Source organism: Eucalyptus grandis, chromosome 8 (genome assembly GCF_016545825.1).
Source record: "Eucalyptus grandis isolate ANBG69807.140 chromosome 8, ASM1654582v1, whole genome shotgun sequence".
Lineage (NCBI taxonomy): Eukaryota > Viridiplantae > Streptophyta > Magnoliopsida > Myrtales > Myrtaceae > Eucalyptus > Eucalyptus grandis.
In genome coordinates this window covers 66413632-66426730 of record NC_052619.1, presented here as the reverse complement: position 1 = coordinate 66426730, position 13099 = coordinate 66413632, and the positions used below count along the sequence as shown (strand labels likewise).

The window sequence follows — 13099 nt, the reverse complement described above, 5'->3', positions numbered from 1 at the left end:
TCTGGAGGCCCCGCATTCAAGCCACCAAAAGAAGGCTTCAATCCACCCCTAGCCGCAATCAACGAAGTGGCTTGTGAGGTATGTTACTATGTCCCTTCTAACAATTTATTTTCGTTAAGTGAAGAATGGCTGTTGCTTTGGCTATTTTTTTTTTACTGTTTTGAGCTTGGTAATAACTAATCCCATTTATCAACATTATCAACATCATGTTATCAGATCACATGCAAGGCATTAGACACCAAAAATGTGCGTGAAACGATGATCTTGATCTTTCATGAGCTGTCGAGCTACTCCTGGGTCAATAAGGCTGTGATTACCCTTTCGTCGCTTGCTCTATTCTATGGCAACTTTGGCGACTCGCTCTGATCCAACCATCGGACAAGCTCGCGGAATCGCTGGCCATAATGAAGGGGTTACCTGCAATCACCAAGCCCTCATTGAGCACATTGAGCATGACCGAGTGCATCGTGGAGTTCGAGCACGACAGTAAAGACGTTCCTGAGCTGTCCACAACAATCGACATCCCAAGCAGCGTTTATCAGATCATCATTAGTGTCCTCGCTTGCTCGATTCAGTTCACCAGCCTCATCAGCCTCATCGATGAGTACGAGTCATTAACGATCCCTTTTTTTGTGTCTCTTTTGGGAAAAAAGAAACATGTTTTATGGCTTTTATTTTATTTCTTTATGAAAATATGTAATGAAGCATCTAAAAGCATTTCAACAAATTCGAATTTTAGAGGAGAGCATTCTTTTTTTTTTTCCTTTTCTTAAAGAGGGCTTCCTGTTATTTTCAGCTACAAGGGAAAAGATCTTCCGACCTTTGTTCAGAAAGTGAACATGATCCACCACACTATCAAGAGACATTACGAAGATTACAAGCAAAAAAAGGGTAAATGTTAATTTTTCAATTTGTGATATTTATGCTTTGAATATTAGACTAACGTTCTCATCAGTTTCAATTTGAATGCAGAGGAAATTAGAGAGTATCGAGGCTGCAGCAACTATTCAATGCCCCTACCGATAATGTGGAGCTCATCAAGGCCTTGGTTTACATCAAGGACGATCCTCAGCCACTTTACATTGGCTCAAAGAAGACCACGGTTCAATCTTCTAACTCTCTGATTCCACAACACTTTTATGTTTTTTTTTGTCAAACTTTATTTTCATAGTTGAGTACCACAATGATGCTATGGTCGTAATCGTCATTGTCAAAGATCACTTTTTCAACTGACTTGCTGAAATCAAAACATAACATTTGTTCTCACCTAAGTGGCACTTATCTACCTAGTTTTGGGCCTGGCGTAAATTTGTGTGGTTGACTTTAGTGGTAGCGACCAACGGAGTGAAATGTTGATCCTCCTTCATCGTTCCCCTACATACATGATAAGGTCGAGTCCCTACGAAGGAAGAATGTGATGCTGCTGATTTCCGACCTAAAGTTGACCTCTCACGACCTTTCCATCCTCATCAAGATCTACAGCGAGCGCAAGTTCCATGAGGACCGCTATGAGATCGTGTGGATCCCGATCATCGAGCAAGAAGGCGATGACATGAACAACCAGTTCAAGAATCTACAATCGCAAATGCCTTGGTACTCGGTGCGCTACCCGACACTCATCAACAAGGTGGCCATCAAGATCATCAAGGAGAAGTGGCACTATAGGCAAGAGACCATCGTGATCGTGTTGGGTCCCCGAGGGGACGAGTCTCAAACAAAAATGCCATGAGCATGATTAGGCTTTGGGGATGGGATGCTTTCCCTTTCACCGAATCAGTGGGAGCAAGCCTATGGAGCAAGCCTGGCATCTGTTGGAGAAATCTTCTTGAAGTATTTTGAAGTTGACAAAACGTTTCTATCAGTCTAGTCTGAAGGTTTGCAGACTCTGATATTTAAAGTCTAAAGACTTCCGAACTTCCAGACTCAAGACTCAAAGTCTATCCTCATTGACAGTCTTTAATCCGTTGAAGAAAGGTTATCCAGAACTGGATGTTTCATTAAGGATTTAACCTTATCATCAGGAGAAGATCTCGTGGCTGGAAAAGACGTAACAGAATCCTTTGATTGATCAAGATTGATTCGATGATTGAAGATTCGATAATTGTCTAAATATTATTGGAAGGTTCTACTTATGGAAACCAAGATCCTGATTGTATGGGCGAACATGATTGATGGGCTATCAACATGTTCCTTTAATAGCTCGAACAATCTTCCTAATTGATTCCGTCCAACGGGTAGATTGGAGGAATTCCTTTGGTAAGTGCCAACGGGTATGATGGCATAAAGGAGTATATAAGGAAGACGTTCTTAGTTGTTCGAGGTGTGCGCGATAGAAGAATTCCAAAGTCTGAAGCTTCTTTTTGTTTAGACAATTCCTTGAGCGAATACTTGTATACAAAAGAGAGTCTATATTTGTGAGAAACCTTGAGGAGGTGTGGTAGAACATCTACACTTTGTGAAATCAAGGCAAAGCTGTGCTGTAACTTCTCTTTGATCATAGTGAAATCCAGCCGGTGGGCTGTTAGTGCGGAAGAGTGGACGTAGGCTTGGAATAAGCCGAACCACTATAAATCCCGTGTTCAATTTTCTCTTCCTCACTCTCTCTACCTCGATCGTATTTCATTTTGTTAATCAAGAGAATTTCCTTTTATCGTTTGCCAAGAATCGCTTCCGTATTTGGATAATTTGTTTGTGCACCTATTCACCCCCTCTAGGTGTTTATACTAGCTATCTCAATTGGTATCGAGCCCGTGTACTCACTTTGTTTGAAGTGTTTTACTTGAGTTAAAAATCCATGGCTAGTATGCTAGCACCGGGGCTGATGGAAGGGCAAAGCAATACTGCACCACCCTACTTTGATGGAAAGGATTACAACATCTGGAAAAACAAGATGAAAGCTTTCCTACGATCAAAGGATCCTCTGGAATGGGACGTTGTAGAAAAAGGAATTACTCCTATAGCTGCATCAGTCTCTGAAATAGGGAAAGAAACTGTTGAGACTGGCAAAATGACTCAGGAAGAGATAAACAAGAGACAAGCACTCGATGCAAAGCAATTTACTCTTTATATTGTGCTTTGTCACCAACTGAATATAATAGAATATCTTCTTGTGTTACAGCAAAAGAAGTCTGGGACAGATTGCATATCACCTATGAAAGAACAGATCGAGTGAAGGAAACCAGAATTAACATACTTCTCGGTCAATATGAAGCCTTCAAAATGAAACCAGGAGAATCTATAACTGACATGTTTAGCCGTTTTACAGATATTGTCAATGGTCTTGAGAATCAAGGACAAAAATTTATGATCCCATGAAGGTAAACAAGCTCTTTGCGTGGACTCTCCAAGGATTGGAATCACATAAAGACTTCGATAAGAGAGACGCAAAGAATTATGCCACTATCTGTCGACGAGCTGATTGGAACTCTTCAGTCTTATGAAGTGGAACGGATCAATGAAGATGAAGATCCAAAAGGTAAGAAATCCATTGCATTAAAATCAAATGATGATTCGATGATACAGATTCTCAAGATGATATGGACGATGAGGAGCTTGCTCTCATGATAAGAAGATTCAGAAAACTGAATAGAAAAGGAAGAAGGTTCAACTCAAAGAAACAAAGCTTTCAAAGACAGCAGACCAAGTCCGTTGATGATGAGGAACCAAATAAAGATGTAGTCTGCTTTGAATGCAAGAAAAAGGGACACATCGACCTAACTGTCCTCTTCTCGAAGAAGAAGAGAGGAAAAGCTGAAAAATTTCGAAAAGCTCTCAAAGCCGAAACACAGAGTGATACGAGTGTGAAGAAAGTGATAATGAATATGCCAATCTATGTCGATGGCACAATCGGACTCGGACTCTAGATCGACTGGATCGACTCGAGACAAGGTGAATTTGAGGCAAGTAATTTTAAAATTTCTGTCAAAGTTTCTAAATACATTGATGAACTGTGTTTTAGTTTTAAAACTTCTCTCAAGAGAATTTCCGAACTGAAAAAGGAAAACTCAGCTCTAAAACAAAAGGAAAATGTTTTAGTAGAAAGAGTTAAAAGTCTAGACTTGACTGTTTCCACTCTTAAAGAAAATGAAGATAATCTTTTAAAAGAAAATGCTCTTTTAAAAACAGACTTATCAAATATTTCAAAGAAATTTTCAATAGGGTCTCGAGAAACTTGAAAAAATTCTTTTCAGCTCAAAGACCTTACTTCAATAAGTCTGGTCTAGGTATGTCAAATAGTAAACGATTCCCTTGATTGATTTTCCTAAAGTAAAAGAAAGAATTAAGAAAATACCCTCGAAAGAGTCTTGCAAAAATCATTTCAAGAAAGTTTTTGTAAAACATGTAGGTAGAAATGCTCTCAGATGTTCAAAGTGCAACAGTCCGGATCACTTTGAAAAAGAGTGTCCTATGGTATGGAAACCTGTTAAGAAAGTATGGGCTAATACTATTTATCTTACTAACACCAAAGGACCCAAGAAAATTTGGGTACCAAAGAAAGCTTGAGACTTTATTTTAAATGCAGGTCTCCGTCAAGAAAAAGGTAAAGTGGTATCTTGACAGTGGATGTTCAAGACACATGACAGGAGACTCAAATTGTTTTATAAAGCTTGCTCAAGTAAATGGTGGAAAAGTTTCATTTGGAGGAAACAGCAAAGGAAGTATTGTGGGATTTGGAACCGTGAAAATTGGAACTCTCACAATAAGTAATGTTTCCTTAGTGGAAGGACTCAATTACAATCTTCTCAGCATTAGTCAATTGTGTGATACTGGTTTCAAGATCTTCTTTCAAGAAGGAACATGTTACGGAATCGGTAAAGATTCTACTCGGTCTTTCATGGGTCGAAGACATGGAAATATCTATCTTCCGGATGTGAAACCAAATGAATCGCAATGTCTTATCTCAATTCAAGACGAAGCAAGCTTATGGCACAAAAAGCTTGGTCATGTCAACATGAAGCAATTAGCCAAAATCTCATCAAAGCAGCTAGTTCGACGACTACCCAAATTGCCATACCAAAAGACTGATCCATGCACTCCATGTATTCTGGGAAAGCATGTAAGAAATTCATTTAAGTCAATAAATCATGTCTCTACTAATCATGTACTACGCTTGCTGCATATGGATCTCTTCGGACCAACCAGAACACAGAGTATTGGGGGTAAGAAATATTGCCTAGTAATTGTTGACGATTACTCCCGTTTTACTTGGGTATATTTCCTTGCAAGTAAGTCCGAAACCTTTTCGTATTTTGAAAAATTTGCTAAAAAGATTCAAAATGAAAAAGGATGTGTTATCTCTAGTATAAGAACAGATCACGGAGGTGAATTTGAAAATCAAGATTTTACAAAATTTTGTGATGAATCGGCTTTAAGCATGTGTTCTCCTCTTCATATACTCCTCAAAAAATGGAGTTGTGGAAAGAAAGAACATATCTCTTCAAGAAATGGCTAGAACTCTTTTAATTGAAAGTAAAATTTCTTCACGATTTTGGGCTGAAGTCAAGTTTCAACAGCATGCTATATCATCAATAGAGTCTTCTTAAGATCTATTCTACAGAAAACCCCTTATGAGTTATTCAAAGATAAGAAGCCTATTGTTTCATACTTTCATGTATTCGGTTGCAAATGTTTTATATTGAAAAATGCAAAAGATCGAGTTGGTAAGTTTGAAGAAAGATCATATGAAGGTATCTTCCTTGGATATTCTACATCAAGCAAAGCCTACAGAGTCTATAACAAGAAGAGCCAGTCTGTGGAGGAGTAAATGAATGTCAAATTTCAAGACTCAACGCAAGATGAATCAAGTCGACTCATCAAGAAGAGTCCGAACCCTCCCGAACTCTCCAAAGCTTACATCTCAAGAAGCATCTCAGACTCTGGAAGACCAGCATCAGATTGTTAGTGAAAAAACAAATAAAGAAAGAGATCATCAACCAGACAAATCAACAAGTACCTGGAAGCATAAGTCCAGTCATCCCAAAAATCTTATAATTGGCGAAATTAATGAAGGAATTCGCACCATATCCAAAAGGCGAGAAGAGTCTAGTGCTGTGGCACTCGTTTCTGAAATTGAACCAAAGAGCATAGAAGAAGCTTTATCTGATGAAAGCTGGATTGAAGCTATGCAAGAAGAGCTCGACAGTTCAACATTAATGATGTCCGGGAATTGACATCCAAACCAAAAGGTAAAACTGTTATTGAGCTAAATGGGTGTTCAAAACAAGATGAATGAGAAAGGAAAAGTCGTACGAAACAAAGCAAGACTCGTGGCCAAGGGATATACGCAAGAAGAAGGAATAGACTATGATGAGACTTACGCTCCAAAAGAGCAAGGTTAGAAGCTATTCGTCTATTACTTGCGTTTGCTTGTTATAAGAATTTCAGGTTATTCCAAATGGACGTCAAAAGCGCCTTCCTAAATGGATTTATCCATGAGGAAGTTTATGTGGAACAACCACCAGGGTTTGAAGACCCAAAGAAGCGACTCGTCTTGGACTGAAAATGCTTTGTATGGTTTAAAGCAAGCACCCCGGGCTTGGTACGACATATTAAGTAAGTTCTTAATACAAAATGGTTTTGTCAAAGGTAAAGTAGATACAACTTTATTTATCAAAAAGGAAAACAAAAGTTTCTTACTTGTTCAAATATATGTGGATGACATTATTTTTGGATCCTCTAATGAAAATCAGGCAAGAAATTTTCTAAGTCTATGCAGGATGAGTTTGAAATGAGTATGATGGGAGAATTAACATTCTTTCTTGGTCTTCAAGTAAAACAATTGAAGGAAGGAACTTTTATTTATCAAGAAAATATGTTAATGATCTTGTCAAAAGGTTTGACTGAAAAGTGCAAAAAGACCGACATACCAATGTCAAGTTCTTTAAAGATAGACAAAGATGAAGAAGGCAAGAAAGTTGAACAAAAGCTGTACAGAGCATCATTGGATCACTCCTTTATCTTACTGCTTCTAGACCTGACATTTTGTTGAGTGTTTGCATCTGTGCTAGGTTTCAATCAGATCCTAGAGAATCTCATCTCAGTGCTGCGAAACGCATTATTAAATACGTTGCTTCATCATCAAGCATCGGCCTTTGGTATCCTAGGAAGGGAGACTTTAATCTTCTGGATATTCGCACACGTATCTGGCCGGTTCTGAGTTGATAGAAAGAGCACTTCGGGAACTTGCTAGTTGCTTGGAAGGGACGGTGTCTTGGTTTTCAAGGAAACAAAGCACCGTGTCTCTTTCAACAACATGAAGCAGTATGTAGCCCTTGGAAGCTGCTGTTCGCAAATTCTATGGATAAAACAATAGCTAAGAGACTTTGAAATTGAAGACTCATGCACGAAGATTAATTGCGACAACACCAGCGCTATCAACCTCACCAAAAATCCAATTCTCCATTCAAGAGCAAAGCATATAGAGATTCGACATCATTTTATTAGAGACCATGTTCAAAATGGAGATGTTTCAATTCAATTTGTTGACTCAAAGAATCAATTGGCGGATATATTCACAAAGCCTTTGGAGAAAAATCAATTTGAATCTATACGTTCCAGACTCAACAATTTGAGGTATGAGGATATCAAAGTCTAAAGACTTTCGGACTCGGACTTACAAGACTTTATCTCGAAAGATAGTCTTGGCACGACCGCCGATCGTAAGTCTTTCTCTCTCTAATCTTATCTTGAAAATGTACGATCGTCGACTATGTTTAAATTGTTGCTATATTTAATTGACGAAAATATTGCATCGTTTCATTTTCAAAAAGGAAGTTATTTTTGAAATAGCTATTTTTGCGGAAAAGACAGTTATTGTGAAAAGGCATCTTTTTATTTTCTTTGTGACGGTTTGTTTATATCTCTTTTTAACCGATCGTGCACTGTCGATTACTCTTCACTTTACTCTCAAAAACCCTAGAAAGCATCGATCCTCCATTCCCGTTTGTCTTCTTTGTTTAATCTTCAAAAAGTTGTCATCTTCAAGAAAGTCTTCGAGAATCGCAAGCAGGGGACCACGGCGAATGAGTGAAGGGCCTATGCACTTCGATCTTACGAGGAAGAAGTAAATCCCGAACAGCAAGCGAGCCCACAATATTCTCAGCAGCGTCATTCTCCACCATCTAGTCCTCAAGGCGTTGTTCATCAACATGAGGAAGAAATCATCGAGGATGCAGACCCCGTAAGAGTTCAAAAGCCCGCTTTTATTTACAAGCTATATCGTGCCTTAAAAGGAACTCGTACTCCTTTGAACTATGTTGATGACTTTCTTAAAGACAAATGATATAGGAACGAATATATCTTTCTGCGGAAAATGGAAAGTTTGGGAATTGCTCGTAAAGGGGTGGCTGAGGAAACCCTTGCGAATATCCCAAGTGATCCTCGTGACTGGGGGCCGAATCCTGTAGATGGGAATGATGATGACAATTTGTACAGCCTATTTCAACCGAAAATGGGTATTGCGGCTGAAATTCAAGGAAAATGGGAGATTTGTTCAGATCAAAGGAACAAAAGGATCTATACTCGAAATTGCTGAAGCGTGGGGTAATAAACCCTAGGAGTGTGGATTTTGAATTTCTGGATCTTTGTGAATGTGAACTTGAGGGAAAAGTTCAATCATCTTCAACTTGAAAAGTTCTGTTCGACAATACGAGGCTTATGCTTTGAATTAACTGCATATTTCTATTCAAATCTTAGCTTTTTGGATGCGAATAGATTCTCCTTCAGCGTTAAAGACCAAGATTATGTTGTGGATATGAATATGCTTTGGCGGATGTGTTAGGAGTTGAAAGAGGAAGATATCAACCGATCAAAGTTTCCATTGCTCGAGCCACACTTGAACTGGTGAAGGACAGGAGAACATATGAGAAGATCACCTATTTAAGGATGAGTGCATTCAACATCTTGCTTCACAAGATTGTGATTAATTGCCTCCGACCTAAATCAACTTCCAAGACTGATGTTTCAAGTTCAGAGGCCAAGCTGATGTATGCCATTCTCTTTGGAAAAAGGTTTTCTCTCCCTCACACTTTTCACATGTATAGAGCAATGATGAAGGACAGAGGTCAACTCCCTTACCCAAGCCTTGTTACGAAGTTATTCAGACATCTGAATATTCAGCCTCCACAAATCTTTTGTGTTCGACCATGCGATCATATGGTGGTAGGACTGAAAATGGTGACCAAAATGCGTCTGAAGGAACTGAGCAAGGAGTTGGAGAAATTCAAGGAGAAGACTCCTGCCAAATCTCATCAAATCTCTTCTGCAGCTAAGAGAAAAGGGAAGGAGCCCATGGTTGCTCCATCCAAGAGAAGAAGAGCTCTCCTCGTTGAGGATGAAGATCATGAGGAAGATATCACCATCTCTCGCATTGGCTTTGAAGAATTTAAGTCGTCTGTTCCACGAAAGAATCGGAACAAATGACGAAAGAAGAGAGGAGAAGAAAGAAGAAGAAAGAGAAGCTGAAAAAGAAGCAGAGGAGGAAAGACCTGAAGAAGAAAGACGAGAAGAAGGAGAACCTAAGGAAATCTCTTCTCCACCTGTAGGCATGGAAACAGGGGGAGATCAAGAGAAAGGAGTGAAGTCTTCATATCCTGATGCAAGTGAAGGAGTCAGTCGCTCACCTACAGACCCAGAGGATGTTTATGCATCTCAATTTCTAGAGGAAGGTTATGAAGTTTCATCGCCAAACCTGCGAGATTATGCCGATCTACCATCGTCTGCATTTACTCCATCAGATCGAGCCGAAGCAAGTACTCAGACTGATAATTGAGCAGATTTTCGCAGAATCATGGATATTCTCTTGGAAATGCGAGGTCAAATTTATGCCTTGGGATGCGAGGTTCAAAGCTTGAAGAATGAAGGTCAAGCTTCTTCCTGTTCATTGAATGATAAGATGCAAGCCCTCTCTATTGAGAATCAGGCCAATGCCAAGAGTGAGGAGATTGCACAGCTAAAGGAAGATTTTAAAAGGCTGGAAGGCATCGTTCAGTCTATGGAAGATTTCCAGCTTGTCCGCGTTCCCAAGCAATCTTGACTTCATCTCATCCTTTTTAATGATGACAAAAAGGGGGAGAGATGCAAGATTTGAGCAAACTTTCAAACCTTCAATCATTAAACTTTTAACTGTTTGTTGGATTGTTTTGTTAAACTCTGTTTGACTTTGATTTTGTGTCTGGATAAGAACTAAACTAGACTTGGACTTGACTGCTTCTATTAAACTAGTATTGATATCTTATGGATGGCTTTATCATATACTAGACTAACCTATTTTCTGTGGTTGCAGATTCTAGTGTTATTCATTTAGCCATTTATCTCTATAAGATATGCATATGTGTTTGAGAAATGTTTTGCAGGTCAAAGTTATCCAAATCTGCAGAAAAGTTTTGTCACCATCAAAAAGGGGGAGATTGTTGGAGAAATCTTCTTGAAGTATTTTGAAGTTGACAAAACGTTTCTATCAATCTAGTCTCGAAGGTTTGCGTACTCGATATTTAAAGTCTGAAGACTTCCGGACTGCCGTGACTCAAGACTTAAAGTCTATCCTCATTGACAGTCTATAATCCGTTGAAGAAAGGTTATCCAGAACTGGATGTTTCGTTAAGGATTTAACCTTATCATCTGGAGAAGATCTCGTGGCTGGAAAAGACGTAACAGAATCCTTTGATTGATTCGATGATTGAAGATTCGATAATTGTCTAAATATTATTGGAAGGTTCTACTTATGGAAACCAAGATCCTGATTGTATGGGCGAACAAGATTGATGTGCTATCAACACGTTCCTTTAATAGCTCGAACAATCTTCCTAATTGATTCCATCCAACGGGTAGATTGGAGGAATTCCTTTGGTAAGTGCCAACGGGTATGATGGCATAAAGGAGTATATAAGGAAGACGTTCTTAGTTGTTCGAGGTGTGTGCGATAGAAGAATTCCAAAGTCTGAAGCTTCTTCTTGTTTAGACAATTCCTTGAGCGAATACTTGTATACAAAAGAGAGTCTATATTTGTGAGAAACCTTGAGGAGGTGTGGTAGAACATCTACACTGTGAAATCAAGGCAAAGCTGTGCTGTAACTTCTCTTTTGATCATAGTGAAATCCAGCCGGTGGGCTGTCGGTGCGGAAGAGTGGACGTAGGCTTGGAATAAGCCGAACCACTATAAATCCTATGTTCAATTTTCTCTTCCTCACTCTCTCTACCTCGATCGTATTTCATTTTGTTAATCAAGAGAGAATTTCCTTTTTATCGTTTGCCAAGAATCACTTCCGTATTTGGATAATTTGTTTGTGCACCTATTCACCCCCCTCTAGGTGTTTATACTAGCTATCTCAGCATCAGCTGGTTTGAGCTCTTGCTGACTGACATGGTCATTCCTAAGATAAATGAAGCTGTAAGTAGTTCTATGTTTTTTTAATTCTTTTTCACTTTCCTTTTACCCATTCGCTTAAGGAAGAAAAACTGTGCTCTGAGTTAATTTATAAGATCTTAATTAATTTATGGAGAGGTGGAAAGACTTTTATTTGAATTTAGAATCAATTGAAGGAAACTAAGCAGACCGTTTCACAGTGTCTTGTTTCTGCTAACGTATGCAACCCATCTTATGCTAGAGGTAGGCTTTGCCGAAATTTTGTGGAAAACTTGAAACTAGAGGATGATCGTTTGCTTTTGTACTGTAGAGATATGCGGACTGATCCGTAAGAACCTTTTTCATCGATTACTTATCCGATTGATTATCATTGATCAGATCAAGTCTCGAATGTACATCCTCCTTTATGGAGCTGAAGACAACAAGGCAATCCAGGAAATTGAGGAGCCAGTGAAGAAGATCGTCGAAGATGGCATCCCCATCGCCGCCTACAATGTCACCAAAAATCAGCTCTTCTGGAGCCGCCTCGAGAGCCTTATGCTCTCGAAACTGCAAACCAAAGCGGATGTGCACGAACCCCTCATGCAGGACATCCTCTGCCTCTACACCAACTTCAAGAAGGATGGTGGGTTCGCGGTCCTCACGAGGGGTCGCAGGTTGTGATCAACGACTCGATAATCGACGTCACCAAGGTCTTGTCCCAGTACGAGACCACTTGGAAGAAGCAGGTCAAAGGGAACGAGAAGACGTTCGACGCGGCCTTCAAGGAGCACCGCGAGCGGGTCTTCGTCCTTCCGAGGTGCCACCACTTCTACATCCCGAACATGGTGGGCTACATCCCGGAGGACGTGAAGTGTCCGGTTTGTCCCCGCATGATGAAGAACATTGTCAAGTTTGAGTGTTGCCATGGCGCACATTAGGGAACCTATGCGTCTCTCTGTTGGTCCATGTCCACAATAAAGGAGTTATGCGAGAACTCCATAGGCCGGGACATGAAACAAAAGGCCTGTTTGCTGAGTCCTTTGAGTTTGGGAGTTGCCTACGTTTAGGGCAACCATTATCTAAGTTGGCATGTACAAGTACTTCGTTTGAGCTCGTGGTTTTTCGCTCTGAAAATGCTTTGGTCCTCTTTCTCGTACTCCCTGCATCTACAAAATGACCAATTACCGTCCAAAAACAACTTAGTGAATGGATGAGCAACTTAACATTTAAATAATTGACCACGCTTTCATTTAATAACTTAAATTTTTAGAGTCCGACTATTAGACCTTAGAGCAATTGACTTCAGCAAGAAATCATGGAAAAGGAAAATCAATGATAGAGAGAATAACTAGGTGAGGATTTTCCACATGCAATATCTAATTGATACTCATAGACTTGTAGCAACCTATACTGTAGTGAGAGAACGACCCAAAGGAACTATATACGAACTATGTCATTGACACAACAAGAGTACTGTTCGATTGGACTGAGACAAAGAAACATTGTGGGATCGAAGAATGACATATAAGAAGCAAAAATAAGTGATTGAGCAAGAAGAGCGTGGAAACTTAGGGAGAGCTCCATATATAAGGGAACGTGGAGATCACCAAGGACAAATTGAATTGTGCTAATTGCACAGCTGGACTAAAATTCTTCTCCAAGAACTCATGTCCATCCCGTCGGTAACATGTTGTGGTCATCCCGACGAGCATTGGAGAAATATGGGTTTAGAGGTGTTGGCACCTATAATTTTAA

At 39.6% G+C, this 13099-nt stretch overlaps 2 protein-coding genes across 2 annotated transcripts; both read left to right on the top strand.

Moving 5' to 3' along the window:
- The first annotated feature begins 404 nt into the window (after positions 1-404).
- LOC104428938 lies at positions 405-1124 on the top strand. The gene is made up of 3 exons (XM_039300260.1): positions 405-604; positions 797-891; positions 973-1124. The coding sequence occupies exons 1-3, from the start codon at positions 405-407 to the stop codon at positions 1122-1124; spliced, it is 447 nt and encodes a 148-aa protein (XP_039156194.1).
- A 577-nt stretch (positions 1125-1701) lies between these two features.
- On the top strand, positions 1702-12478 carry LOC120287721 (protein SIEVE ELEMENT OCCLUSION C-like). The gene is made up of 3 exons (XM_039301002.1): positions 1702-1804; positions 11328-11386; positions 11741-12478. Exons 1-3 carry the CDS (start codon positions 1726-1728, stop codon positions 12023-12025), a joined length of 423 nt encoding a protein of 140 aa, XP_039156936.1. The 5' UTR covers positions 1702-1725; the 3' UTR covers positions 12026-12478.
- Positions 12479-13099: the final 621 nt, after the last annotated feature.